This window comes from Saprolegnia diclina (genome assembly GCF_000281045.1).
Source record: "Saprolegnia diclina VS20 unplaced genomic scaffold supercont1.51, whole genome shotgun sequence".
NCBI classification, from domain to species: domain Eukaryota; phylum Oomycota; class Saprolegniomycetes; order Saprolegniales; family Saprolegniaceae; genus Saprolegnia; species Saprolegnia diclina.
In genome coordinates, this window is record NW_008246118.1 from 297,802 (window position 1) to 323,000 (window position 25,199).

Below are 25,199 nucleotides of genomic sequence, written 5' to 3' on the forward strand. Positions count from 1 at the left end.
TCTACAAAGTCGCGATAAAACCCATTTGCATATCCGAGGTTAGGTTTGGTTGCGGCGTAAACTAGACACAAGACACACGGTCGCACGCGAAATATTATTTCATTTCAGTGCGCGCAAACTCGTCCCACGCGCTGTTGACCGCGTCAAAGATGCGCTCGGCGATGACGAGCTGCTCGGCCGTGCGGCCGCCAGCCTTGTCCGGGTGCACGACCATGATCGCGCGCCGGTACTGCTTCTTGACGTCGTTGGGCGTGAGGAGCTTGCCCATGTTCACTTCGGTCCACTTGGCGTCCGGCCACAGGATCTGGTGCATCGTCGAAATGAGCGTCCGAATGTTCTTCTTCCGGCCATTGTCTTCGGCCCAGTTCTTGAGCTTGGGCCCGAGCGCACCTACGGCATTGGCCTTGGCGGCCTCGAGCTGCGTCTTGGCCTGGTCGCGCGCGAGGAGCTCGAGCCGCGCGCGCTCAATGTCGGCGGCCTTCTGCTGCTCGCGCTGCTCCATCGCCTCGCGCACGTCGGCAGACTTGGTCGACTTGTCGACCAGGTCCGGGTTGTACACGTTGGTGCCATCGGCCGACACTTCGTGCTTGGCCATATCCGCGAGCGAGACAGGGCCGACGGTCTGGTTGCAGTCGTCATTAAAGTCCTTTGGTGGCGCCGATGCTGCTACAGGTGGCGGGCTCGGTCGTCTTACCGGGGCCGCTTTTGGAGCTGCCTTGGGCGCCGTCCACGTCGAGCCACCGCCCATGAGGTCGACTGGCGCCGCCGGCGCAGGCTTGGGCGCGCCGGCTAAAAAGTCTTCAAACGACTCGCTGCTCTCTTTGGGCTTGACTTCTTGTTTCGGGGGCGCCGAGGCCGGGCGCGCTGAAGGCTTGGGCTCATCCGAGTACTTGGTCGGCCGCTTTGCGTCGCGGGGCTTGGCCGCGTCGGTCGCCATGCTGTACACGGGCTTGCGCTGGAGGACGAGGCCCTTCTTTGTTGGGCGTACGTGGCGCAGCACCTTGCAGATGACGCGGCCATTCACGAGCGGGACCGTCGCCGTCGGCGCCGTGACGTCGATCCAGTAAAAGGTCTCGCCGTGGTTGAGGCGGAAGCGAAAGTGGAAGCCGGCAGGCGACCCAAGGGGGAAGTGGGCGTGCACGTCGCCCAGCGTGAGCTCGCCCGACTTGGGGATGCGGAACGCGTTCGGGTGCGACCGGTCCTCGCCGTCCTCGGCCTGGAGGTAGTAGAACGCCCACGTCTCGGCCATCGTCCTCAAAGATCTGGCAGTCGGTCGGTTTTGGCTGGCGGTCCGCCTAAGTGCGCTTTTCATGTTTTTGTGGCGGCATATGCCACATTTAACGGTGCGACCTCTGTGGCGCCGCGTGGCGATGCCCACACGTCTCCGCGAGATGCATAGCGTTCACGCTTAGTACCCGACGCGACCGCATAGCTCTTTCTTCTGCTCGGTATGTGCACCATTGCGTGAACTCGCAGTGGCGGGGTTGGTGCCGAAAATAAAGACATGAGTGCCGAATCCAAGACGCCGCGTGCCGAATTCAAAGCCCCGAGTTGGGAGCCAATCAACTCGGGCCGTGCTGCGGAGCCAAACTCAAAATCAAAAACGGACTACAATGGCCCGCCAGAACGACGATGAGCTCGAGATGAACTGGGCCGCGGAAGACGTGGCCGTCGCCAGCGACGCCTCGGACGTCGAGGTCGAAGACGAGGACGACGATGGCAACGACGACGACGCGGCTGTCGAGGAGACCAAGCAGCCGGAGCCCAAGAAGCGCAAGGCCGAGGCTGAGCCGGCGACCAAGGAGGCCAAGAAGCCCAAGGCGCAGAAGCCCAAGAAGGCGCTGCACAACCTGACGCAAGCCGATCACTTCAAGATCGTCAACGACGTGTACATGAAGCACTACGGCGACAGCCTCACGCCGGCCGAGATCGCCGACGGCCTCACGGGTACGTCGCGGTCCATTGAGCCTCCACTCACGCCTGCCATCTTCCTGTAGAGAGCCACTTTACCGTCCTCAAGCAGTTTGGCAAGCACACGCTTGAGAGCTACACGCGCTTCCTTCGCGCGCTCTGCCCCGAGTGGAAGTTCCTCTTCCGCGGCAAGGGCATCAAGGACAAGCGCAGCCCGCTGCTGCTCATCGTCTGCTCGTCCGCGCTGCGAGCGGTCGAGATTGGCAAGTACGACGTGTGGTCGTAAGCGCGAGAGATGCATCTTGTCGTAGGGCCATTGCAAGCTTCAAGTGCCATGTCGCCAAGCTCTTTGCCAAGCATTTGAAGCTCGAGGAGCAGGTCGAGATGCTCAAGCGTTTCCACCCGATCGCGATCGGGACGCCCGGCCGGATAAAGACGCTCCTGGAGATGAAGGCGCTCTCGCTCGAGTGCACGTCGCACGTCGTGCTCGACATGCACTTGTACGACACCGAGATATCTGCCGATTGAATCTGAATCTCAATTTGGCGATAGGGACTCGAAGAACATGTCGCTCCTCGAGCTCAAGGACACGTCCAAGGACACGATCGACTGCATTCGCGAGTCGCTCCTGCCGCGCATTGCCGCCAACAAGCTCTCGATCGCGCTCTACTAAACCCTAACCGCCTAGATTTCTGCTCGTATATTCACGGAGAATGGGGTTTCAAGGTTGAAAAGACGAGCTACAGAAGTAAAGGGTAGAGTACACGAGACAGCGGCGGCTCAGGGCGGAACGCTGCCGTCGACTGCGCGCACGAGGCGCTGGGTCGCCTTGACGGCGTTCATGGCGGCCTTGAGCTTTCGCCGGGCGTTGAACCGGCGCAGCTCGTCGAGCGCGCTGCTCAGTTGCACCGTTGACGTCTACAGCAGAAAACATCAGCCATTGCCGGTGACACCATCCCGTCCTACCTCGCTGCCGACGATCCACGGGTGCTCGAGCAGCATGGCCGCGGTCGCCCTAGGAGCACGCGGCGGATCCCTTACATGGATCTTAGCTCGCCACGTACCGGTCGGCCGGGCGCACCGTGAGCATTTTCGAGATGAAGTCTTTGGCGTCGTCCGAGATGGCGTCCCAGTACGGCGAGTCAAAGACGAAGGCACCGCGCTTGATCTTGCGGAAGAGCGCGTTATGGTTGTCATCGTGGAAGGGCGGGTAGCCGCAGAGCAGGATGTACGTGATGACGCCGATCGACCAAATGTCGACCGCCTTGCCGTACGGGCCGGCCTCGAGAATCTCGGGCGCCACGTACCCCGGGGTGCCGCACGCGGTCGTCAAGCCCTCGGTGTCGCTGCCGACCTTTTTCGCAAAGCCAAAGTCGGCGAGCTTGATCGACGCATCGTCCGTCGTCGACGTGAGCAGGAGGTTCTCGGGCTACAAAGTTATATCTTAAGGGCGCGAGGGAAGCGCGGTCGCACCTTGAGGTCGCGATGGACGACGTTGATGTCGTGGCAGTACCGCACGGCTTCGAGCAGCAATTTGACCAAGTCCCGCGCCTCCCGCTCCGTGTAGTACGACTACAACGTGTGAGCTGCGGAGGGTAGTGAGAGGGACTTGAAACCTTCTCGACGATCCGGTCAAAGAGCTCGCCGCCGTCCATGAGCTCGGTCACGAGGTAATAGTATTCAGGCTCGGAGAAGAAGTCGTGGAGGATCATAATGTTCGGGTGCTTCATCTGTGCAGAGATTCTACATGCGTGGCTTCGTGGACGGTTAATTACCTGCTTGAGGATGACGACTTCGGTCGTCAGCGCCTGGATCTCGTCGACCGTCAGCCCTGCCTTCTTGATGCACTTGATCGCATACTTTTGGCCCGTGGGTTTGTGGATGGCTTCTTTGACCGTCGAGAACGTCCCGGCGCCAATGACCTTGCCGAGCGTGTACTGCTGCTCAAAGCCAATGCCAAAGGGCTCGGCTTCGACAGGCGGCGCGAGCACGACCGCCTCGGGCGCGCTGGTCGGCGCCGCAATCGCCACGCTGCTCGCAATGCTCTTGGCTATCGACGCTCGGCGCGGTGGCAGCACCAACGACGACCGGTGGCTCTCGCCCGGCGGCGGCTGCAGCGCGGCCGTCGACTCGACGCACCCCATCGCGCAATACGTTCTTAGTTGCTAACTGCGCAAAAAAGGCCCACGGTATTGAAATCCCACCGTGGGAAATACGCAATTACACACGCCACTGGACGCAGATCCCGTTTGCGCTGCACTGACGTGGCAGCTCATCGTGCGCGAACCTGAGTTTGCACTTGTGCATTACGATCGCCTCCACCACCTCGACGTGAGATCGATGGAAAGAGGCTCGTGTTCGGTCGTCGTGAAGCGCCAAGGTGCTGTGCCAGATCCGTGGCGCCAGTGCTGACCATACGACGTGTGATTTTCACGTGAAAAACGAGCGGCCCGACCCGTTACGCACGCGTTCCAGCAACGGGCTTAAGCACAGAACGAGTCGGGATGGCGGCCTGCGTCGTGCACGAAGGCTACCTCCACAAGCAGGTACGCGCTCGCCTGTATGCCTCCTACTCAGCGCCTGTCCAGAGCCAGCACTTGAAGCTATGGAAGATTCGGTACTTCGTGCTGACGACGGTACGAAGCGACGCAGCATGAGCATGCGCCTCACACGACAGCGTAGACGGCGCTGCTCTACAGTAAAAAGTCGGGGCGCAAGCCCAAGGCTACGTACGCTCTCCAGCACCTCGACGTCGTACGGCCCTCTCTTGTCGGAGGCATGCGCTCACGGCGGCGCGTAGCTCACGGACCAGAACCTCGTTGTCCACGACCACAACTTTGTGCTCGAGATCCGGTACGAGAAGCTGCGGCTCTACGTGAGCGCGCCGACCGACGCCGACCGCGCCAAGTGGGTCCATCTCATCAAGAGCTGCAAGGACCAGTGTACGCGTGCGGTCCTATCTTGCGTTGCGTTTGAACCTACGAGTAGTGAGCGTCGGCGCCGACACGACGAGCGAGGCGTCGCTCAACATGGTCGAGCGCAAGCCAAGCGAGTCCGAGCTGCTCTCGGTGCGCAGCGGCATCTCCGAGTCGCTTCGCCGGCGCTTCCTCGCGTCGACGACCAAGGAGCGGCGTGACGAGCGCAAGGCGGCGCGGCTCCCGAAGCTCAAGACGTCGTTCACCGAGGCGTGGCTGCACGACGTCTTGCCGCACTGGGGCGACGCCAAGCACCAAAAGCCCATGGATTTTGTCCGAGGCCTCTGCTTTGCGGGGATTCCGAAGGAAGTGCGCGGCCGTGCGTGGGCCGCGCTCCTCGGCAACAAGCTGCAGATCAACGAGCAGCTCTTCGAGATCTGCAAGACGCGCGCCAAGGCTGTGCTTCTCGACGTCGCGGCCGCAAAAGCCAAAGACACGCGTCCGAACCGCCCGTCACTGACGATCGACACGTCGGGACTTGACGGCGGCTTCGTGGTGGTGACATCGCCGCAGCACGCCAAGTCGACGCTCACCGAGGCGCTCATCGCCGACAACGAGCGCAACATCAAGCTCGTCAAGCTCGACATGCCGCGGACGTTCGGGAGCCACCCGCAGTTCCAAGCCGGCGCCGTCGGAGCGCAAAAGACGTACGAAGTCCTCGAAGCGTACACGTGCTACCGCCCCGACCTCGGCTACGTGCAAGGTACGACGACTGGCGGGATTCGAGTTGCGATATATTGGCGCAGGCATGAGCTACTTGGCCGCGATTCTGTGTCTTCATATGGACAGCTTCTCGGCCTTCAAGGCCATGGTATCGCTCCTCAGCACGCGCTTGCTTTTTGACATGTACCGCCTCGAAGAAGACCGCGTACATCATGTCCCCGGCGGTTGATACTGTCTTGATACTTTGCGCTAGACGCTGCACTACCTCCGCGTCTACGACACGATTCTGCAGCACGAACTGCCGGCGCTCCACGCGTACTTTGAGGAGATCGGCATGGACGCCAAGATGTACGTCGTCGACTGGTACGTCCTCCTCGTTGTCCAAGGACGACGCATGCGAGGATGTATGCTAGGGCTTTTACGCTCTTCACGCGCTGCGTGCCCCTGGACGTCGTGCTGCGGATATGGGACGTCTACATCTTGGTCGGCACGCCCTTCTTCTTCCAAGCCTGCATGGGTACATGCTCCGGCGCTACTTGGCTAGAGACAATGGAGCTCTTGCGTAGCGATTTTGATCTTGTACGAAGAGCACTTGCTCACGCTCGACCTTGGCGACGCCATGCGCTTCCTCCACGACATTCCCAAGGTGCAGTTCTCGAACGTGCATGGCGTCATGGTATGCGTAGAGCACGAGCCCGAGCAGCTTTTTCGACGCACTCGACGCCGTCAACCTCTCGTGCAGCGCGATCGATGGCCTCCTCGCCGGCGGCGACGTGCGCCCGTGGTCGCCTGTGGGCCGCCGCCCCGTCTCGGTCGAGTTTCCCGACGCGTACGAGTACTAAGATGTAATCAAGAGGGCGAAATAGTATAGACACGGTAGAATCCCAAGAGCTTGGGCGGCCTCGTTTACGCGTAGTACTGCAGCGTCGCCTTCTTCTTGGCCGACACGACGCCAATGCCCTCCATAAAGTCTTCGTGCTACATGCGCATGAGACGAGGACGATAGAGGGTCCGAGTGTACCTTGATGATCGTGGCCTCCCGACGCAGCGCAAGCATACCAGCCTCGACGCACACCTACCACCATGTGTGAGACCCAATCCGGTGGCGGGCAGGAGGCGTACCGCCTTGAGCTGTGCGCCGTTAAAGTCGTCCGTACAGCGCGCGAGCTCGTCAAAGTTGACGTCGTCCGTGTCGACGTTCATCTTGCGCGAATGGATCTGGAGAATGCGCGCACGGGCTTCTTCTGTCGGGTGGGGCAGTTCGATCTACGGGCAAATAGGTCATGCGTACCCAAGGTGCTAAGTGCAATGTACCTTGCGGTCCAAACGACCCGAACGCAGGAGCGCCGGGTCGAGCACGTCCGGTCGGTTCGTGGCAGCAATGACCTTGATCTTCGTGTTGCTCGTAAAACCGTCGAGCTGGTTCAAGAGCTCGAGCATCGTGCGCTGGACTTCGCGGTCGCCTGACTGCTCGCCACCAAAACGCTTTGTACCAATGGCGTCCAACTACACACCGTCATGAGCTCCATGCTCCTTCAACCTGGTGCGATGCATGTACCTCATCGATGAAGATGATGGCGCCGCCCTTGTCCTTGTCTTTGCACTTCTCCTTTGCAAGCTCAAAGGCGTCGCGGACGAGCTATATGTTGGCCATGGTTCGACGATGCTGTACATACAATGCATCGTACCTTGGCGCCGTCACCGATAAACATCTGGACGAGCTGCGGGGCCGCGAGCTTGAGGAAAATGGCATCCGTCTGCTTGGCACAAGCACGCGCGAGCAGCGTCTTGCCTGTACCCGGCGGGCCATGGAGCAAGACGCCCTTGGGCGGCGTGATGCCGATGGCTTCGAAGCGCTCCTTGTGCGTCATGGGCAGCACAACGGCTTCGACGAGCTCTTGGATCTGCTTGTCGAGGCCACCAATGTCGCTGTAGTCTTCCGTGGGCTTTTCGTCGACCTCCATGGCCTTGACGCGCGAGTCGTACTCGGCGGGCAGCTTCTCCAAGATGAGGTAGCTGTCCTTGTTGGTGCCCACGAGGTCGTTGGGCACGAGCTTCTCCGTGTCGACCAGGCCCGGGATGCTCAAAAAGATGGTTTGGCGCGTCGACGTCTTGATGACCGCGCTCTTACCCTTGCGCGCCGCGTCCGTGTCGGTGGCCGCGCCATCCTGCTCGTCGTCCTCGTTCTCCATCTCGAGGATCTCGACGACGTTGCCGACGAGGTACGGCAGTTGCTTGTTGAGCTTGACCTTCTCGTTGTTCTCCTTGATGCGCTCGCGCTGGCTCGAGCTCTCGTGGTTGATGCGCGTGATGTCGGAGCGCATGATGCGGATCTCGTTGTCGAGGAGGCGGATGCGCTGCTTGAGCTCGTCGTTGGTCATGCCCAGGATCTCGGGCTCGATCTCGCCCCAGATGTCGCCTCCTTCGAGGCCCATCGACTCGTTCCCGCTGCTGCTCATGCTGCTTCCTGCTTCCGCCAGCCGCAAATGAACCTTCACCCCTTGTTTCCGTAGATCCGAAAACGCAACGTCGACTCGGTACAAGCACTTTGCGATAGAAGAACACACTATATGCACGCAACTTTTACGCGTCGCTGTGCTGGTTGTCTTCGTCCGCGACTTCGGCGATGCGCGCGAGCGAGAGCGCGGCCTGCACCTACCGACACGCATTTTACAATTTATATAGTCAGTGATTATGTACAAGTATACCGTGTGGATCGCGGCCTTGAAGCTCCGCCGGGCGTTGAATTGGCGCAGCTCGGCCTTGGCGTTCACCAGCGGCGTCGTTGCCACCTACGCAATCCGTGTCCAAGTACGGTAGGGGTAAAGCGGCGATGTACGCTCGAGGCAGTCACCCAAGCGTCCTGAAGCAGCGCGTCGGCCGTGGGGCTACATGCACTCCATCAACCCGAGAGCTGTAGAAGTCTTGTACCGCTGCTGGGGGTCGACCACGAGCGCACGGGCAACGAACGCTTGCGCCGACGGCGAGACAGCGGCCCAGTCAGCGTCGTTGAAGCTAAAGTCGCCCTTGCTGATCTCCTTGTAGAGGTTCCACTCGGTGTGGTTGTAGAAGGGCAAGTAGCCGCAGAGAATCGTATACGCAATGACGCCGACCGCCCAGACGTCAATAGCTTTCGTGTAGATCGCAGTCTCGTACGAGATGAGACTCTTGGCGACCTCGGGCGCGATGAACGTCGGGAGGCCGCACGGCACGGAGAAGGTGTCGACGCCCTCTTCCTGGGCCAAGCCAAACGACGTGAGCTTGAGCGTCGCGTCTCTGGCTTTGCTCGTGAAGAGCACGTTCTGCGGGCTTAAATCGCAGTGCGCGATGCCGTGCGCGTGGCAGTGGGCCACGGCTTCGAGGAGCGTCTTGATCACGTCGCGCGCCTCCTTCTCCGTGTAGATCTCCTAGTGTCAGCAATAGGCTAAAGATTCGACGATGATGCGGATGCACCTTCTTGACGATGCGCTCAAAGAGGTCGTCGCCCTCGATGAGGTCCGTGACCACGTACACTTCGTACGTGTCGTAGAGGAAGTCGTGGAGGCCAAAGACGTTGGCGTGGCCCGCGAGCTTGCGCAAGACCGAGGTTTCCTTCCGGAGCTCCTTCATGTCGGCCTTGGAGAGCTTTGTCCGGTCAAAGCGCTTGACCATGACGACCTTGCCCGAGCTGCGCTCGGTGGCGCGTCGCACGGCGGACGAGCGGCCCGGCACGACGTCGCCCATCTCGTACTTGGCGGCGAAGGCCAAGTCGGCGCGCGGAAGGTCCTTGACGGCCACGCCGGCACGCTGCTCGCCATCGCCAGCTGCGCTCATCGTGCCCAACAGGGTGGTGTCTCCTCGAATTATGCCACATTGCCCATTTGCAAACCACCGACAGCATCTCATTGGCGGTATTTTAGCCAATCGTGCGTCGCCGGTTGAGACAACCCCGTCGTCCGAGTGATTTGGATGGAACCCGTGCGGATGGTACAATGTGCCTTTCATAAATCACGAATCGAGCTGCGAAGAGGACATTGTACACGTTAACGCAGACGGCAAGGGTCCGAACGGGGTAGACGTCGTACTCTCGTCTCTATATATCTGGAACTCGGATTACATCTTTACGGCTGACGTACACTGTACGTTGGCCAAATACAATTATGTATCCTAGCCCATCGAGCAGCTTACATGACAAGCTTATCTTGGGTCCAAGCAGGTGCGAAGTGGTTTGAACCTGCGCGTTGAGATTCTGCAAAGCGATTGAAGCATCAAACCAGATATCCCTTGGGTCGTGAGATACACTGTACTCTTGTAGCTAGTGTACATGTTCTGGGAAGGACCGCTTGTCCTTATGGCTCGGCTCTTCTCGAGCTCGCGGACCCCAGTCCCTAAATTCCCTAGTGTTTCGCTGAATCATTATAAACAATCAAGCGAGGTACTAGGATAGGGTAGTAGCGCACAGAGACAACCCGAAACGCTTTTGTACTGCTGGTTGAGAGGACGGTGTCGAGTGGTGGGCACACTGACGTGTCAGGGTTGCGCGACGTGCACCACGCCCGCGAGAAAAGTATCTTTCTTGGCCTTGGATTGGTCAAATTTCGTTTGTTTCAACCAATCCGATAAGAACATTCCATTGTGCCAAGCCGCATACAAATCTCAACTTGCAAAATCCACGGAGCGACGATGATGATGGACGAGTACATCATCGGGCGACTGCTCTACGAGGAGCCGCATGGAGCGGTGCATAAGGTCCTCCATCGTCCGCAAGGAAGGTTCTTCTCCATGAGGGTCCTCGACAAGGAGCGCATGAGCTTCGAGGACGAGATCGACATGCAGAACGAGCTCGAGGTGCTCAAGGTCCTGCACCATCCGCACATCCTCAACGTCCACGCCATCTTCGCCGAGGGCAGCCAGCTCTACATCGTCTGCGACCTCGTCGAAGGCGGCGATGTCTTTGATCGGCTTGTCGCCAAGGTCTGCTGGCGCCTGCACGGCCTCGCCTCATGCATCGTCTGCTAGGAGAGCTATTCGGAGCGCGAAGCCCGCGACTTGATCAAGACGCTGCTGGAAACCATCGCGTACTGTCATGACCAAGGCGTGGTGCATCGCAACCTCAAGGTACAGCCACCTGCAAATCATCCTAGGCTTCAGACAGTACATGCAGCCCGAGAGCATCAAGCTCACGAGCGTCCACGACAACACGAACATCAAGCTCACCGACTTTAGCTTTGCCGCATCGGCGCACGAAGAGCACACGAGCATCTGCGGGGCGCCTGAGTACGCACCATGTACCTGGCGTTCGTCGACTCATGCGAAATGGTAGCTACGTCGCGCCCGAGATCCTCGCCAACGGCTCTTCGCACTCTCCTTACGGCGCACCCGTCGATGTGTGGGCCATTGGCGTCGTGACGTACGTGCTTCTCTCAGGCTTCCTACCGTTCTACGGCGACGACCAAGACGCGATCTTTGCGAGCATCACCGCCGGGCAGTTTGAGTTTGACGGCAGCGACTGGGCCTCTATCTCGGCGATGGCCAAGGACTGCATCACGCAAATGCTCATTCACGATCCAAAGCAGCGCCCGACGGCCCGCGAGCTTCTTTCCCATCCCTGGATGACAAGCACTCAGGTCGACAGACTCTCACATTTCACTGCTTGACGCGTGTTGCAGGTCGCGTCCAAGCCCCTACGCGGTGCCCAGGAAGAGCTTCGCCGCCTCAATCTGCAGCGGAAATTCCGCGCTGCCGTGTTGACCGTCACGGCCACGGTCGCCCTCCAACGCGCGTTCTGCGCGGCTCCCGTCGCTCCAGTGCGACCTACGCTGCGGCGGCAGGGCTCTGTCGCTGTCCCGTATGTGGTCGAGCCCGAGTGTGCGAGTGCTGCCCTCCTCAAGAACTACGCCATCAGCCCCAATGTGCTCAGCGAGGGCAAGGCGCTGGTCGTCCGCGAGGCCGTCGAAGTCGCGACCGGCGATCGCTACGCCGTCAAGTTTTATGAGAAAGACCTCATGACGTTCGAGGACGAGATCGACTTGAACCGCCAAGTGTCGGTGCTGCAGAGCATCGCGCACAAGAACGTCGAGCGTCTCCATCACTTCTACGCTGAGAGCGACCACTACTGCCTCGTCACCGACCTCCCAGCGGGTGGCGACCTCTTTGAGCGCATCGTCGCCAAGGTACGATGATTATGCTCCATTGTTGTCACTCGACATCATGGCGCTAGGACAATGGGTACTCGGAACGTGACGCGCGCGCGTTGCTGCGAGAGCTCTTGAGCGGCGTCGCCCACCTCCATGCGAAAGGTGTAGTCCACCGCAACATCAAGGTACCGTCACTGAGACAAAGCACTTGCGCAGTCGTGTGGCTGTAGCCCGAAAGCATCTTTTTGCGGTCGCCAGACGACGATATCGCCATGGTACTGACCAACTTTGGCCTCGCGACGCACGACGATGGGCGATTGACATGCGTCTGCGGCTCGTTGGAGTACGTGCTTTCGCTGTGAGAGTCGAGTTGGATCACAAAATCGACTAGCTACACGGCCCCCGAGGTCCTTGCCAACCGCCGACGCGCCACGCCCTACGGACCCCCCGTCGACATTTGGTCCATTGGCGTCCTCACGTACGTTCTCTTGAGCGGGTACCTTCCGTTCTATGGCAACGACCCGCCGAGTCTCGAAGCCTCCATCTCGCGCGGGACCTTTGTGTTTGACTCGCCGTACTGGGACGGAGTCACGGACGACGCCAAACGCATCATTTCGGCCATGCTCGTCGCCGACCCTGCCCACCGGTACCTTCTACCGTAGCTTCATACCTAACACCCGCGACCAGGGCCACGGCAGCGCAACTGCTCCAACACCCATGGTTCCACGCCGACCACGTACCACGTCCGAACCCACGACTTGAAATGGACTGGGATACGTAGGTTGCCGCGACGCCGTTGACAGCGGCCAAGGACGAGCTGCGCCGCGTTCTGCTCAAGCGCAAGTTCCGCTGCGTCGTGCGGACGGTCAAGGCCGCAATGACGCTCGCGCGTCTCGCCAAAGCGTCATCGTCGACGACGACGACGAGCGCCAGCTTCCACGCCAAGTACGTCCTCCATGAGCGCATCGGCCATGACGGCGTGGGCGTCCTCCACCGCGCTGCAACGATCGAGTCGTCGTCGCCCGTCCACGTCGTTCATTACGATACAAGTCGCCTCTCGGCCGATGCTATCGCGGGTGTCACGCGCGAAGTCGAATTGCTTCGGCGCCTCGACCACCCGCACACGATCAAGGTGCTCGACTACTTCGACGCCGAGCCCGACGGCCTCTACCTCGTGCTCACGGCGGCGACCGGTGACCAGCTCTTTGACCGCATCGTCGACAAGGTACTCGCACTACAGTAGCAGCAGAAGTCGCACGGAGAGTAGGACTGCTACTCGGAGGCAGAAGCGCGCGCGCTGGTCAAGGTGCTGTTGCATGCTGTTCAGCACTGCCACCAAGCGGGCGTTGTGCACTCGAATCTCAAGGTACAGGCGTCTTTTGAGATTGAGATACGACTTGCGTGTAGCCCGAAACAATTGTGCTCACCAAACCCGACGACGATACGTGGCTTGTGCTCACTCGGTTTGGCCGGCCGCACGGCCGCGCCCTCGAGTAAGTCTTCTTCTCGATGGACGAGAACGACGCTTGACGAGTAAGAGTAGGTACGTGGCACCCGAGTCTCTCTTGCGCGTCATGCAACGCGACGGCGACGGCAAGTGCTTTGAGGAGGCGCCGGTCGACATTTGGAGCATCGGCATCGTTGCCTACGTCTTGCTCTGTGGCTACCTCCCCTTTCACGGCGCCAACCAGTTTCACCTCTTCAAGGCCATCAAACGCGGCAAGGTTCTCTTCGACGCGCCGTACTGGAGCGCCGTCTCGATGGACGCTATGACCTTCATTTCCGCCGCACTCGTCGTCGATCCTGCCAGGCGGTGCGCTACCCTTCCAAAAATGCTGATGTCATCCACATGCGTAGGGCAACCATCGACGACTTGCTGGCGCACCCGTGGATGTGTGTACCGCAGGTGCCAACGACGTCGCTCGACATTGGCTCGGAGCTGCGCCGGCTCCAAGCTCGTCGCAAGCTCAAAGGCGTCATGTCGGCGGTCTGCCCTCTCTTGGGTGTGAGGTTTCTCAGCGGGTCTGTAGGTCAAGACGTCGGTCGTGCTCGGCCGGCTCTTCAGCTCCAAGCCCGTGGCGTCTGCATAAGAGAGCAACGACTCGAAACAAACATCGCAATAGCATTGGTCATATCCAGTCGTCGTCGCCAGTCGAGAGACGGGGCATGTCGTCGACCGGCTTTGTCACGGTGGGCACCTCGGCCGGCGGCGGCACCGTCTGGATGAACGATTGGAATACGTCGTTTTCGCTGTCGTCGCTGTCCTCCATTGGCGGTACAGGTGGTGTCCCACTGGCACTCTTGGCAGCCGGCGACGTCAGACTACCGTTGACGACCCGTCGGGAGCATTCGCTGCTGACAAAGCTGCTGCTGAGTCCGCTCGGTCGGTGCATCGACACGGCAATCTTGACCTAGTGCAATACCGTCATCTTCCCGTCGTGACATGCGAGACAGCGACGTACGGACGAGATGGCGCGCTTGATCGTATCCCGTGCGTTGAACTTGCGCAGCTCTGAGAGCGCCTGAAGCAACGACGGGTTGCTTTGCTCCTACAGCAGCAGCGCCATGAGGTTCACCCGGGCCAACAGTAGCAGAGAACCTGGGACGACCCCGCGAGCCATCGGTGCTGCAGTAGCTCATCGGCCGTCGCGCTACGCAGCGATGAGCTATGTGATACGCGGGTCATACAAGCATGTCCACCGTTGTGCCGGGTCGACGACCAGCATGCGCGAGATGAAGTGCTTGGCGTCCTCCGAGACGTGGCCCCAGTAGTACGGGTCAAAGTGGTAGTCGGCGGCCTTGATTTGGCGGTACAGGTCCGCGAGGTTCGACTCGTAAAAGGGCGGCGACCCCGAGAGAAGCATGAACGTGATGACGCCGATGCTCCAGATGTCGCACTCCTTGCCGTACGCCGTTGTCTCCATGTCGAGCACTTCGGGCGCCGTGTAGCTACATAAGCATGAGACCTCCCACATCGATTGCCGGAGAGCCAACATGGGACTGCCACAGCGCGTGGTCATGCTACGGCAGTTGTCGTGCGTGATGGCGAGGCCAAAGTCGCCGAGCTTGATCGATGCGTCGTCCGTCTTGCTCGTGAGCAGAATGTTCTCAGGCTACATCACGGCGTAATGGCACATGCACTTATAACAGAGTCGACCTTGAGATCGCGGTGCGCGATGCCACGCTCGTGGCAGTACTTGATGGCCTTGAGCAGCGTCGTGATGACCTCCTTCGCATCGTGCTGCGTGTAGTACGACTACATGCAGACGAGGTTAGCAAGACTAGATGCCTGCGAGCATCGAAGCAACCTTCTCGACCAGCCGCTCAAAGAGCTCGCCGCCTTCCATGAACTCTGTCACGAGGTAGAAGTACTCGTTGTCTTCGTATATGTCGTAAAAGGTCAGGATGTTGGGGTGGCGCAGCTAGCATCATGAGGCTCATTGATCCGGCAGTGCATTGCAAGGCGACCGTACCTTCTTGAGCGTGTTGACCTCAAACGCCATGGACGTGTAGTCCACTTCGAGCATCTTGCGCTTCTCGACGCACTTGACGGCGTACTTGGTGCCGCTGGCCGTGTGCACTACCTCGCGCACAACTGAGAAGGCGCCGCGCCCGAGCTCGCGCCCGAGCGTGTAGTGCGCCGCAAAGTCGGTTGACGGCCCCGAGAGCTTGATAGCCTTCGTCTCGGGATCCACCTCAAGGTGCACGGCGTCGGCCTCGGCCCCGTCCTCCTGCGCCATGATGAGCCTTCCGCCGCAGCAGCCCATCGTGCTCTGGCATAAATTCGAGGATGGCAGAGCGGTCTCTGATTGGCCAAAAATAATCATATTGTCCTACAGTACTACAGTGCAGTGGGAGGATATTGAAACTCCGAGCGACCGACGCTCGTGCGAGGCGTCGACGCGGCCAGAGCTCATCCAAGAAAGCACTTCATGCTTATGGTAGATACTTCTGCGTCTGCTGGACAGAGGGTTCAGACGCTCGGCTCGCGCGACGGTGGAAATACTGTAAAATTCAGCTGCGATTTTCACACATTTTTTCCAAATTGAAGCATGTGCCATGTGACGTGGGCTCGACCGGCGGTGTTAATACTGTAAAGAAGTAAAAGGCGGAAGAACAAGGTGCGGCAAGGCGGGAGGCAGCGGCAACGGTGCTTGGGGCGAGCGCAAGCTACTCGGTGGCGCTGGCATCCTTGGTCATGATACTAATTCTCGCAAAGAGTTGCGTGTCGCCAGTGTCGACACAAGATACGCGCCTGTGATTGGGTATGTGGTACCGGATCGGCGTCGGTGATTGGCCGACGTCTTGGATTGTGGCGTCGTGGGATGGAAAAACGCGCGCTGATTGGCTAAAAAGCCCAAACAATCCACTACGACCATAAAATAAAATATTACATACAAATAAAAAGATATTATATTACAATCGCGCTCATTGACAGTGTATTGGATTCCATACAGGGAAGGATAAAGCCACCACACTGCTATTTGCACGACGAAGAGACCATGGGCGGAAGCAACTCGAAGCTGTGCTGCTGTGGCCGCGGCCCGCGCCCTGCCGAGGACGAGGGCCATGCTGAGCCCAAGTCCCGCGACGTGCATGAGGCCACGGCCGCCGTCGACGGCCCGCTCGAGGACAGCGACAATCTCTCGACGCCGCCGCAGAGTCCGCGCGTCGACGACGAGTCGCTCTCGCCGGCGATCCAGTCGCGCCCGTCGCTCGTCTCGTCGCACCACTTTGCCGACATTTACGCCCTCGACGTCGACCAGAAGCTCGGCGAAGGTGCGACCGCTGTCGTATACGTGGCCACGAACAAGCGCAATGGGAAGCGCGTCGCGGTGAAGTGCTTTGAGAAGGCCAAGATGGCGCAGAACGAGATCCGCGACCTCTTCATGGAGGTGGGCATCCTCAAGCTCATGAAGCACAAGAACGTGCTGCAGCTGCACGACTTTTTCGAAGAGCCCTCGCACTTCTTCATCGTCACGGACCTCCTCGAGGGCGGCGAGCTCTTTGACCGGATCGTCGAGAAGGAGTTCTACTCGGAGAAGGAGGCGCGCGACTTGATCAAGACGCTTCTGGACGCGATCCAGTACCTCCACGACCTCAACGTTGTCCATCGCGACCTCAAGGTAGTCAACCTCTTCATTCTTCCTCGACGTCTCACATGGTAGTAGCCCGAGAACATTCTGCTCACGTCGCGTGGCGACGACACGTCCATCAAGATTGCCGACTTTGGCTTTGCCAAGCAGGACTTTGAAGGCAAGCTCACCGACAAGTGCGGGTCGCCCGAGTACGCTCCTCTGGACCTGTAATATCGGTTGCTCATTCTCGGATGTAGCTACATTGCGCCCGAGATCCTCGCGCGGTCGTTCTACGGCAAGCAGGTCGACATTTGGTCGGCCGGGATCATCACGTACATCCTCCTCTGCGGCTACCCGCCCTTCTCGGGCAAGAACAACACGGTGCTCTTCAACAACATCAAATCCGGCCAGTTTGAGTTCGAGTCGCCCTACTGGGACGACGTGTCCAACGAGGCGAAGGCCTTTGTGCGCCGCATGCTCGTGGTCGACCCATCTGCGCGCGCGACCGTCGACGAGCTCCTCAACGACGTCTGGATCACGGGCGATGTCTCGGCCACGCCGCTCAACGGCGTCATGGACGAACTGCGCCGCTTCAACGCGCGCCGCAAGTTCAAGGCCGCCGTCAAGACCGTGCAGGCCACCGTGTCGCTCCTCAACAACGCTCGCGCCCGGTCTGCGTCGACGCCCATGACGCCGCCTGCCCGTGCCCCCACTGACGTCGTCGTCTAGTGTATCTACTTAATCTAGCCCCAGTTTTGGCAATAGAACCTCTTCCAAGCTTCCATCTCGCGGTCCATTCTGTCATGTACTCCGCTTCCATGCGTCTGCCACAGCGTTTGCATGCGTCTTCCTGTCAGAAGCATGCGTCCGGCAGTCGTCCATGCACGTGCTGCGCCTACTGCACGGTGTCACAGTCGAAGAATTCACCGCTGCGTCGGATTGTGGGTCAAGTGTTATAACACTGCCCACTACTGGACTCAACGTACGGCTCTTCCGCGCGGCGAATGCTCTGCGATGCTGTCCTTAGCGTATACTGTCGATGCCCGCGTCTAGAAGGAGGCTGGTCGTCTCTTCCGGCAAGGTAGTCGCGACAGCACGTGGCGCGCAGCTTGCCACCCTTGGTTGTGGGCTGGATATAAATATGTGTTATAACATGGATGCGTCAGAGAGCGTTTACGTGGGATGGTCGAGATCGCAATTTTTCGTTCGCCTTGAGAGCTATGGGCTGCGGCTTTTCCTGCGTCCGGCGGCCAGCGGGCCTCGGCGACGACGACGGTGACAAGGACGTGACGGACGTGGCCTCCGAGGTGGCCACGGAGGTCGAGCGCATGGACGACTCGAACGACGACCCGTCGCCGGGCTTCTTCCGCGAGCACTACACGCTCGGCGGCGTCCTCGGCGAAGGCAGCTACGCGATCGTCAAGAAGGCGCGGTCGCAGGCGACCGGAAAGCTCTGCGCCGTCAAGATCTTCAAGAAGGAGACGCTCTCGGCGCAGGACGACGCCGACATCCTCTCCGAAGTCCGCATCTTGCGCAAGCTCAACCACCGCAACGTGCTCCGCCTCGTCGACTTTTACTCGGAGCCCAAGTACTACTACCTCGTGACCGAGTACGTCGAGGGCGGCGAGCTCTTTGAGCGGATCGCGCTCATGGTACGTTTGCTTGTCTTTGCATGTGGCTGCCTCACGCTACACCGCGACGTAGGAGTACTACTCGGAGAAGGAGGCGCGCGACTTGGTCAAGACGCTCCTCGAAGCGATCGCGTACTGCCACAGCGTCGGCGTCGTCCACCGCGACCTCAAGCCCGAGAACATCCTCATGACGTCCAAGGCCGACAACTCGGCCATCAAGATCGCGGACTTTGGCTTTGCCAAGCAGGACACGAACGGCCTCTCGACGACGTGCGGGTCGCCCGAGTACGTGGCGCCCGAGATCATCTCGCGACCGGACGCGACGTACGGCAAGGCGGTCGACATTTGGTCGATTGGCGTCATCACGTACGTGCTCCTCGCGGGCTACACGCCCTTCCACGACCCGAACCAGAACATCCTCTTTGACAACATCGTCAACGGCCGCTTCTACTTTTACGATCCGGACTGGAGCGAGGTGTCGCAGGACGCCAAGGACTTTGTCTCGCGCGCGCTCGAACTCGACCCCAAGGTGCGGCCGACCGCGCTCGACCTGCTCCAGGACCCGTGGATCGTCGGCCAGAACGTCTCGGCGCGCAACCTTGTCAGCGTCATGGAGAAGCTGCCGGACTTCAACAAGTCCCGGCGCAAGTTCAAGGCCGCGGTAACATGCAAATAGCTCCGACTGCCATCTTCTCACGGACCGTTGAAGTAGGTCCAGGCCACGATGCTTGTCAACCACCTACGCGCGCGCGACTCGGACGTATCGAAAGATATATAACTAGCCTTTTATAACTTGCTCGACTTCCTGTTGCATCGCGATTAGGGTTGCAGTTATTAGTGGCGTGCAATTAGCCACATCAAAACCTCCTGTTTACGTCAACTCTGGAATTCGATCGTAGCATGCTCCGCCAACGGGTCGGTCGTCGGTCGAGCCACTGGCGCGTCGTCCAGCTGCAGAAGGCAGCGATGAGCACCGTGCAGATTGGTGGCATCTCGGTGCCCAAGGCCACGCCCAGCGTACGCTGCTTGCGTCGACCTTGCAGGACCACCCACATGCATGTAGGAACCGCACTTGGTGCCCCGAGGCTTTGTGCCCAGCACGCTCTCGCAGGTAATACAGTCCGTCTCCTTCAGCGTAAACTCATGGCGCTCGCAGGAGTCATTGCAGCATCTTCGCTGGATGCTCCAGAAGGACGTGCTTCAGCAAGACATGTTCCTCATCGGGTACGTCGCCGCAGCGTTCGGTGAACCACCTTGCTCCTGCGACAATGTAGCCCGCCCGGGCCGGCGCGCCGCCACCTCGCCTTGCAGTTTGCTGAGCTCTTGCAGCGCGAAGTCGAGTACGTGGCCATTTCGCAGGACACGACCGAGTCGGACCTCAAGCAGGTGCACCATGCCTCCACCCAAACATTGAGCTTATGGCGGCGGGTAGCGTCGCGAGATCTCGGCCGGCGCCGCCATCTTTACCGACCAAGCGCCTGTCCGCGCTGCCATGCACGGCCGGCTCCTTATCCTCGACGGTACGCTTCCGCAGCGTCGTTGGTCACTCATGGCTCGCAGGTCTCGAGAAGGCCGAGCGCAACGTGCTCCCGACGCTCAACAACCTCTTGGAGAACCGGTGGGCTCCATTTACTTCGCTATCCTATCGTTATTACTTGTATCTACAGAGAGATGGCGCTCGAAGACGGTCGGTTCCTCATGAAGGCCGAGAGGTAAGAGCCTGTTGTCTGTTGCACTCTATAATCGCCTGCAGCTACGACGCGCTGCTGGCGGGAGGCCATACGGCCGAGGCCCTGGCCGCGCAAAACCTCGTGCGCGTCGATCCCGCGTTCCGGGTCATTGCCCTCGGGCTGCCCGTGCCGCCGTTTCCTGGGCGAACGCTCGACCCGCCGCTGCGATCGCGCTTCCAGGCCCGGCGCATCTCGCCGCCGTCGCCGGGCGTGCGCCTCGAAACTCTCTTGGCGTCCGTGCCATCTGCGTCGCTCCCGCTCACGGAGAAGCTCGTCGGGCTCCTCGAAGCCATCCATGTCGTCGAGGACATGACGACCCATGGCCAGCGGCCCCCGCACCTCGCTTCGATCGAGCATGTCGTCGCTGTCGCCTCGGCGTTTCCATCGTCGGCGTCCGTGCGGGACGCTCTCCGGCGCGTTTTCCCCATTGAGCTCTGGACCGAGCACAAGGACGCCATGGAGCGAGTGCTCGACGCCTTCTTCCCAGCAGCAGCATCGTCGTCGTCATCGACATCGCCGAGCTACGCGCTGACTGCGACGGCGCCGCATGTGGCGGACCTCGTCGTTGGCCAAGACCCCGCAATCTCGGTCGCGTGCGGCGCCTTGGGCCCGAACATGGCGCCGATGCCGGGCTACGTGGAGGCGCCGGCCTACCACGATGTGCTCACGACGATGCTGCAGGTGCGCTTGCTCGACGTCACAGAGCGACGAAGAAGATCTGCGTAGGACCATGCGCTCGGGAAAGACGTGTGCCTTCTCGGGCCCAAGGGCAGTGGCAAGTCGGGCTTGGCGCGGCTGTTTGCACACCGGCTCGGGTACCCGTCCGAGCTGTTCACGCTCTTCAAGGACATGACGTCGCGCGATCTGTACCAGCGCCGGGCGACCGACGACCACGGCAACACGTACTGGGAAGATAGCCCGCTCGTACGTTGACGTCGGTCGAATCACAAGTGCTGAGAGACATGGTAGATGCACGCGGCCCGATACGGCCATGTCGCGATCCTCGACGGCGTCCATCGGCTCCACGGCGACACGCTGGCGACGCTCCAGCGCCTCATGCAGGACCGCGAGATCGACCTCGCGGACGGCGCCAAGTTCATTTCGGCCGACAAGTCGGACGGCGCAGTGCCCATCCACCCGGCCTTCCGCATCCTCTGCCTCGGCGACAGCACCGGCAAGGGCAAGTTCCCGTCCTGGCTCTCGTCCGAGAGTCTGGCCATGATGACCTTTGCGCACGCTCCGGCGCTGTCCCGCACCGAGCTGCAGCACATGCTCACGTCCCTGAGCCCGTCGCTGCCGGCCGCCGTCACCTCGTACGCCCAGCTTGATTTGCGTGTCGAATGACGACGATGCGTAGGGTGCTCGTGGCCTTTTGGGACCAGGTGCAGGCGACGCCGGAGCTCTCACTCTCGCTGCGCCAGCTCCTGCGCATGGCCCGACGCCTCGATGCGTTCCCAGACACGGCCATGAATGACCTCGGCCCGGTCGTGCACGACACGATGATGACGACGTTTGTCGGCCCGAACTTGGCCAAGGCCATCCACCGGGCGCTGGACGCGTGCTACACGCCGCCACCGTCGTCGGTCTCAGCAGCCTCTTCCAGTGGTACCTACCCCCAATCGCCCAAGCTATTCGATTTTCATGCAAATCGGTAGAGGACGGTCTCTCGATCACTGCGTCGGAGACGCGCTTGACGATCGGCAACGTGACGTACCCGATCCCGAAGGCGCCGACCCGGCCAGAGCTCGTGCCGCAGCCGCTGTACTACGACATCCCCAAGCACACGCGCGTGATGCAAAACGTGCTGCAGGTACCAAGGAGTCGACCTCTCTCAGATAGTACCGATGAGGTGCTTAGGACATTGTGGCGGGGCAGCGCCACCTCTTGCTCATCGGCAACCAAGGCGTCGGGAAGAACAAGGTCGTCGACCGGCTCCTCCAGCTCATGCGTCAGGAGCGCGAGTACATCCAGCTCCACCGCGATGTACGTCCTTTGGTTTCTTATCCAAACACGCTCGACGAGACGTAGACGACGGTGCAAACGCTGACGCTCGTGCCGTCGCTGGCCGAGGGCAAGATCACGTGGGAAGACTCGCCGTTGGTGCGCGCGGTCAAGGAAGGCCGGACGCTGGTCGTCGACGAGGCCGACAAGGCGCCGCTTGAAGTTGTGTGTGTGCTCAAGGGCCTCATCGAAGACGGCGAGATGCTGCTCGTACCCGCTCTTTCCGTCATCAAGAAGCGTCGGCAACATGCGCGTAGGGGGACGGCCGTCGCATTTTGGACCCGACCAAGGTCGCCACGGACGGCGTTGACGCCGACAAGACGATCCTCGTGCACCCCCACTTCCGCATGTGGGTGCTGGCCAACCGTCCGGGCTACCCGTTCCTTGGCAACAACCTCTTCTCGGAGATCGGCGACATCTTTGCGAGCCAGTACAGCCTCTACCTCTGTCTACATAGAAACTCAAGCTACGTAGCTCGATCGACAACCCGGACGCGGCCTCCGAGCTCGCGCTGCTGCGGGCGTACGCGCCGAGCGTTCCGGTCGACGTGCTCGAGCGTCTCTGCGCGGCGTTCGCTGAGCTCCGGCAACTCGTCGACGACGGCGCCATCACGTATCCGTACTCGACGCGCGAAGCTGTCGCGGTCGCCAAGCACCTGCAGACGTTCCCGGGCGACGGCGTGACCGACACGCTTGAGAACGTCTTGGCGTTTGACGCGTACGACCCCAACTTGCGCCAATTGCTCGCCGCCGTCTTCCTCCGGTACGTCTCTCTCTGTCACGCCCATGCTTAGACTGTCGGTAGCCATGGCCTCTAAGTTGGATATGCTGCTAATACACATTGCGATCCTAGTCATGGCATCCCTCTCTCATCACACGCCTCGGCGCGACGCACGGTTGCGATCGAGGTGGCGCCGTCGACGCCACTGCCACCGCGCACCAAGGTCGACTCGTGGCAGCGGGTAGCGTCGACGCAGCTGCCATTGGAGCGCAAGCCGCTCAAGACGCGACGCGTGTACATTGAGCCGCCGACGTCGCGCACCTTTGGCGTCGAGTACCACCGGCGCGAGATCTTTACCGAGCAAGTCGCGTCCTGGACGGTGCCGCTGAGCGCGCACCAAGTGGCCACGTCCCTCGCCGTGCTGCCGTCGACCTCGGTGCACGGTATAGCTACTGACTTTGCAGACGTTTTTTGCAACGATCAACTAGTGGCGACCGCGCAGCCGCTCGGGATCCACTCGTACTTTGGCACCGACCGGTACACAATCGATGGAGGTGGCGACGCTGATGGTGCGAAGTAGAAAACACCTCTACACGGAGCTCGAAGACAGTTATGGCTACACGCGCAGCACGTCGCCGCGCATTTACCCGTACCGGAAGGACCTCGTCCTCCACGTGCCCAGCGCAGGTACCCTTGATCGACCCACCACCGGCGCGTCACACGAAGGGCAGATTTGATCTTGGTCCTCTCGGAGAATCACGTGGTGCGCCAGTCGTACGCTGTGCCGTCGTTGAGCCAGAAGCGGTCGTCGCGCACCATGTTTCAGTGGACGCAAGGTACTATACATTGTTTCTTTTATTACTATATACCGTTTGTCGCTAGACCGGACCGAGACACAGGCCGTGGTGGACGCCGTCGACGACAAGATCGTGCTCTTCCAGGCTGGGACGCCGACGCTTCAGATCGTCGACTTGAACGACGAGTCGACGACGGTCGTGACGACGCCGGCGCCTGTGGCGGCTGTGCACCTCTCGCCCGACGCTGGCGTCTACCGCGTCCACTACACGGATGACGACACCAACGTGTACCTTGTCGACGCGACCGCGGGCCGCCACGTGACGCAGCATAAGCTGTCGACGAAGGCCTCGTACGCTTTGTCGACGCCGCCGACGTGTCGCGATGACACGCAGCTCCTCGCGCACCCGGCGGCCGCCTATCAACAACTTGTGACCTCGGACGACGGAGGCATCGTGGATGTCTACTCGGTACCGCGCCCCTTTGGCGATGACGGCGAGCGCGTCACCTCGGCGGTCTTGGACAGTCCGCGCCTCGTCACGAGTCGTGGCGGCGCGCCGTCGCTGAGCGTCGTGGACGTGGAGTCCGAGACGAGCAAGGACATTCTGGTCGCGACAGAGACCCGTCCCAAGACCAAGAAGACCAAGTCGAACGGTATTGTGGCCGTCGCCGCGTTGCCGGATGGTGACGTCCTCACGCTGCAGTCGCGCGGTGATCTGCGGCGGTGGCAGCTGGACCCGACGGCGCTCGCAAAGGATCTGGCGAGCTGGAAGTACATGTTTGATCACGACACGCTCGCCGGCGTCGTGACGCCGCTCGAACTCCAGGACGGCGGCGGCGCGTCGACGCCCAAGACCGATGCCAGTATGCCCAAGTACGGCAAAGACGACCCGGACAACACCCCCCACGTACACACGTGTTGAATGGCGCTCGGTTATATGTGGCCATAGGTCGGTGGCAACACGTGGGCGGGCGGCACCGGCGGCTCGGACACAGCCGGGCTCGGCGGCCGCGGGGGCCCCTACCGCCTGGACAAGGGCCACAAGGTGCACCAAGTGTCGCAAGCCAAGAAAGACGAGGTGAGCGCCGAAGCCCGCGCAAAGGCCAAGGCCATGGCCGACGCCGCGCTGCAGCAGAAGCTCAAGGACATTGACATGACGGGCGGCGAGTGGCAAGCGTACCAAAAGGTATCGCGTCGGCTGATTCGAGTACTGACCCGCGTACGAGTAGTACCTCGGCCGCATCGAGCAAGAGACAGACCAGCTGCGCAGTGTCTTGAGCAACCTCGAAGCCATCGAGAAGGAGCGCGGGTGGCTCAAGCACCAGTCGAGCGGCGAGTGGGATGATGCCAAGCTCGTCGACGGCATCGCGGGCGACCGCAACGTCTTCAAGCGGCGCGGCGTCGCCGACACGCCCGACGGTCTCCACCTCGCGCCGCTCAAGAAGCGCATGCTCTTCGTCATGGACGTCTCTGGCAGCATGTACCGCTTCAACGGCCAAGACATATCCTTTTCCACTCCGTCTTTCTGACTTGACACATTGATACTTGCCTTGACGTTATTCGTACGGACGTTTAGAG

The 25,199-nt window shown here is 60.7% G+C and overlaps 10 protein-coding genes across 11 annotated transcripts; 5 read left to right on the forward strand and 5 right to left on the reverse strand.

Moving 5' to 3' along the window:
- Position 1: 1 nt before the first annotated feature.
- SDRG_12681 lies at positions 2-1,290 on the reverse strand. Of its 2 annotated transcripts, XM_008618763.1 has the most exons (2): positions 695-1,290; positions 2-622 (listed from the first exon to the last, which is right to left on the reverse strand). In XM_008618763.1, exons 1-2 carry the CDS (start codon positions 1,247-1,249, stop codon positions 95-97), a joined length of 1,083 nt encoding a protein of 360 aa, XP_008616985.1. In that variant the 5' UTR covers positions 1,250-1,290; the 3' UTR covers positions 2-94. The 2 variants fall into 2 exon arrangements, with proteins under 2 accessions (XP_008616985.1, XP_008616984.1); XM_008618762.1 differs by having other exon boundaries at positions 2-1,290.
- Positions 1,291-1,578: 288 nt separating this feature from the next.
- On the forward strand, positions 1,579-2,675 carry SDRG_12682 (hypothetical protein). Its single transcript, XM_008618764.1, has 4 exons — positions 1,579-1,947; positions 1,998-2,178; positions 2,223-2,411; positions 2,464-2,675. The coding sequence occupies exons 1-4, from the start codon at positions 1,614-1,616 to the stop codon at positions 2,582-2,584; spliced, it is 825 nt and encodes a 274-aa protein (XP_008616986.1). The 5' UTR covers positions 1,579-1,613; the 3' UTR covers positions 2,585-2,675.
- Positions 2,676-2,691: 16 nt separating this feature from the next.
- Positions 2,692-4,055, reverse strand: SDRG_12683 (CAMK/CAMK1 protein kinase; the record flags this gene model as incomplete). Its single annotated transcript, XM_008618765.1, has 6 exons — positions 2,692-2,829; positions 2,878-2,926; positions 2,976-3,340; positions 3,385-3,483; positions 3,528-3,641; positions 3,687-4,055. The coding sequence occupies 6 exons, from the start codon at positions 4,053-4,055 to the stop codon at positions 2,692-2,694; spliced, it is 1,134 nt and encodes a 377-aa protein (XP_008616987.1).
- Positions 4,056-4,415: 360 nt separating this feature from the next.
- Positions 4,416-6,391, forward strand: SDRG_12684 (hypothetical protein; the record flags this gene model as incomplete). Its single annotated transcript, XM_008618766.1, has 10 exons — positions 4,416-4,457; positions 4,500-4,547; positions 4,594-4,665; positions 4,712-4,853; positions 4,900-5,589; positions 5,633-5,754; positions 5,803-5,912; positions 5,963-6,066; positions 6,116-6,195; positions 6,236-6,391. The coding sequence occupies 10 exons, from the start codon at positions 4,416-4,418 to the stop codon at positions 6,389-6,391; spliced, it is 1,566 nt and encodes a 521-aa protein (XP_008616988.1).
- Positions 6,392-6,455: 64 nt separating this feature from the next.
- Positions 6,456-8,008, reverse strand: SDRG_12685 (26S protease regulatory subunit 6A like A; the record flags this gene model as incomplete). Its single annotated transcript, XM_008618767.1, has 6 exons — positions 6,456-6,527; positions 6,571-6,624; positions 6,672-6,815; positions 6,864-7,055; positions 7,108-7,188; positions 7,238-8,008. The coding sequence occupies 6 exons, from the start codon at positions 8,006-8,008 to the stop codon at positions 6,456-6,458; spliced, it is 1,314 nt and encodes a 437-aa protein (XP_008616989.1).
- A 71-nt stretch (positions 8,009-8,079) lies between these two features.
- SDRG_12686 (CAMK protein kinase) lies at positions 8,080-9,389 on the reverse strand. The gene is made up of 5 exons (XM_008618768.1): positions 9,003-9,389; positions 8,481-8,956; positions 8,389-8,437; positions 8,258-8,341; positions 8,080-8,204 (listed from the first exon to the last, which is right to left on the reverse strand). The coding sequence occupies exons 1-5, from the start codon at positions 9,360-9,362 to the stop codon at positions 8,133-8,135; spliced, it is 1,041 nt and encodes a 346-aa protein (XP_008616990.1). The 5' UTR covers positions 9,363-9,389; the 3' UTR covers positions 8,080-8,132.
- A 761-nt stretch (positions 9,390-10,150) lies between these two features.
- SDRG_12687 (CAMK protein kinase) lies at positions 10,151-13,916 on the forward strand. Its single transcript, XM_008618769.1, has 15 exons — positions 10,151-10,502; positions 10,548-10,646; positions 10,693-10,805; positions 10,852-11,155; positions 11,198-11,701; positions 11,749-11,850; positions 11,896-12,008; positions 12,057-12,311; positions 12,353-12,401; positions 12,447-12,890; positions 12,933-13,031; positions 13,073-13,158; positions 13,209-13,478; positions 13,523-13,652; positions 13,696-13,916. Exons 1-15 carry the CDS (start codon positions 10,212-10,214, stop codon positions 13,753-13,755), a joined length of 2,919 nt encoding a protein of 972 aa, XP_008616991.1. The 5' UTR covers positions 10,151-10,211; the 3' UTR covers positions 13,756-13,916.
- On the reverse strand, positions 13,770-15,405 carry SDRG_12688 (CAMK/CAMK1 protein kinase; the record flags this gene model as incomplete). Its single annotated transcript, XM_008618770.1, has 8 exons — positions 13,770-14,076; positions 14,128-14,214; positions 14,265-14,316; positions 14,366-14,614; positions 14,660-14,778; positions 14,823-14,921; positions 14,974-15,087; positions 15,139-15,405. The coding sequence occupies 8 exons, from the start codon at positions 15,403-15,405 to the stop codon at positions 13,795-13,797; spliced, it is 1,269 nt and encodes a 422-aa protein (XP_008616992.1). The 3' UTR covers positions 13,770-13,794.
- A 762-nt stretch (positions 15,406-16,167) lies between these two features.
- SDRG_12689 (CAMK/CAMK1 protein kinase) lies at positions 16,168-19,152 on the forward strand (the record flags this gene model as incomplete). The annotated part of the gene is made up of 6 exons (XM_008618771.1): positions 16,168-16,791; positions 16,837-16,952; positions 17,001-17,446; positions 17,962-18,395; positions 18,448-19,035; positions 19,087-19,152. 6 exons carry the CDS (start codon positions 16,168-16,170, stop codon positions 19,150-19,152), a joined length of 2,274 nt encoding a protein of 757 aa, XP_008616993.1.
- A 122-nt stretch (positions 19,153-19,274) lies between these two features.
- On the forward strand, positions 19,275-25,150 carry SDRG_12690 (hypothetical protein; the record flags this gene model as incomplete). The annotated part of the gene is made up of 23 exons (XM_008618772.1): positions 19,275-19,391; positions 19,438-19,485; positions 19,531-19,598; positions 19,649-19,760; positions 19,807-19,894; positions 19,935-19,992; positions 20,042-20,086; positions 20,128-20,785; positions 20,831-21,028; positions 21,074-21,417; positions 21,462-21,709; positions 21,760-21,914; positions 21,962-22,087; positions 22,133-22,315; positions 22,363-22,535; positions 22,580-22,867; positions 22,958-23,268; positions 23,314-23,362; positions 23,406-23,512; positions 23,557-23,661; positions 23,708-24,528; positions 24,571-24,807; positions 24,851-25,150. 23 exons carry the CDS (start codon positions 19,275-19,277, stop codon positions 25,148-25,150), a joined length of 4,839 nt encoding a protein of 1,612 aa, XP_008616994.1.
- Positions 25,151-25,199: the final 49 nt, after the last annotated feature.

Excerpts from the sequence above, each read along its gene's own strand:
- SDRG_12681 (XM_008618762.1), bottom strand. The coding sequence starts at position 1,249 with ATGGCCGAGACGTGGGCGTTCTACTACCTCCAGGCCGAGGACGGCGAG.
- SDRG_12682 (XM_008618764.1), top strand. The coding sequence starts at position 1,614 with ATGGCCCGCCAGAACGACGATGAGCTCGAGATGAACTGGGCCGCGGAA. Across the intron at positions 1,948-1,997 it reads GATCGCCGACGGCCTCACGG|AGAGCCACTTTACCGTCCTC; the intron begins GTACGTCGCGGT and ends ATCTTCCTGTAG. Across the intron at positions 2,179-2,222 it reads CGAGCGGTCGAGATTGGCAA|GGCCATTGCAAGCTTCAAGT; the intron begins GTACGACGTGTG and ends ATCTTGTCGTAG.
- SDRG_12686 (XM_008618768.1), bottom strand. The coding sequence starts at position 9,362 with ATGAGCGCAGCTGGCGATGGCGAGCAGCGTGCCGGCGTGGCCGTCAAG. Across the intron at positions 8,438-8,480 it reads GTGGTCGACCCCCAGCAGCG|CCCCACGGCCGACGCGCTGC; the intron begins GTACAAGACTTC and ends GAGTGCATGTAG. Across the intron at positions 8,205-8,257 it reads TCAAGGCCGCGATCCACACG|GTGCAGGCCGCGCTCTCGCT; the intron begins GTATACTTGTAC and ends GCGTGTCGGTAG.
- SDRG_12687 (XM_008618769.1), top strand. The coding sequence starts at position 10,212 with ATGATGATGGACGAGTACATCATCGGGCGACTGCTCTACGAGGAGCCG. Across the intron at positions 12,402-12,446 it reads CATGGTTCCACGCCGACCAC|GTTGCCGCGACGCCGTTGAC; the intron begins GTACCACGTCCG and ends TGGGATACGTAG. Across the intron at positions 12,891-12,932 it reads TTGACCGCATCGTCGACAAG|GACTGCTACTCGGAGGCAGA; the intron begins GTACTCGCACTA and ends CACGGAGAGTAG.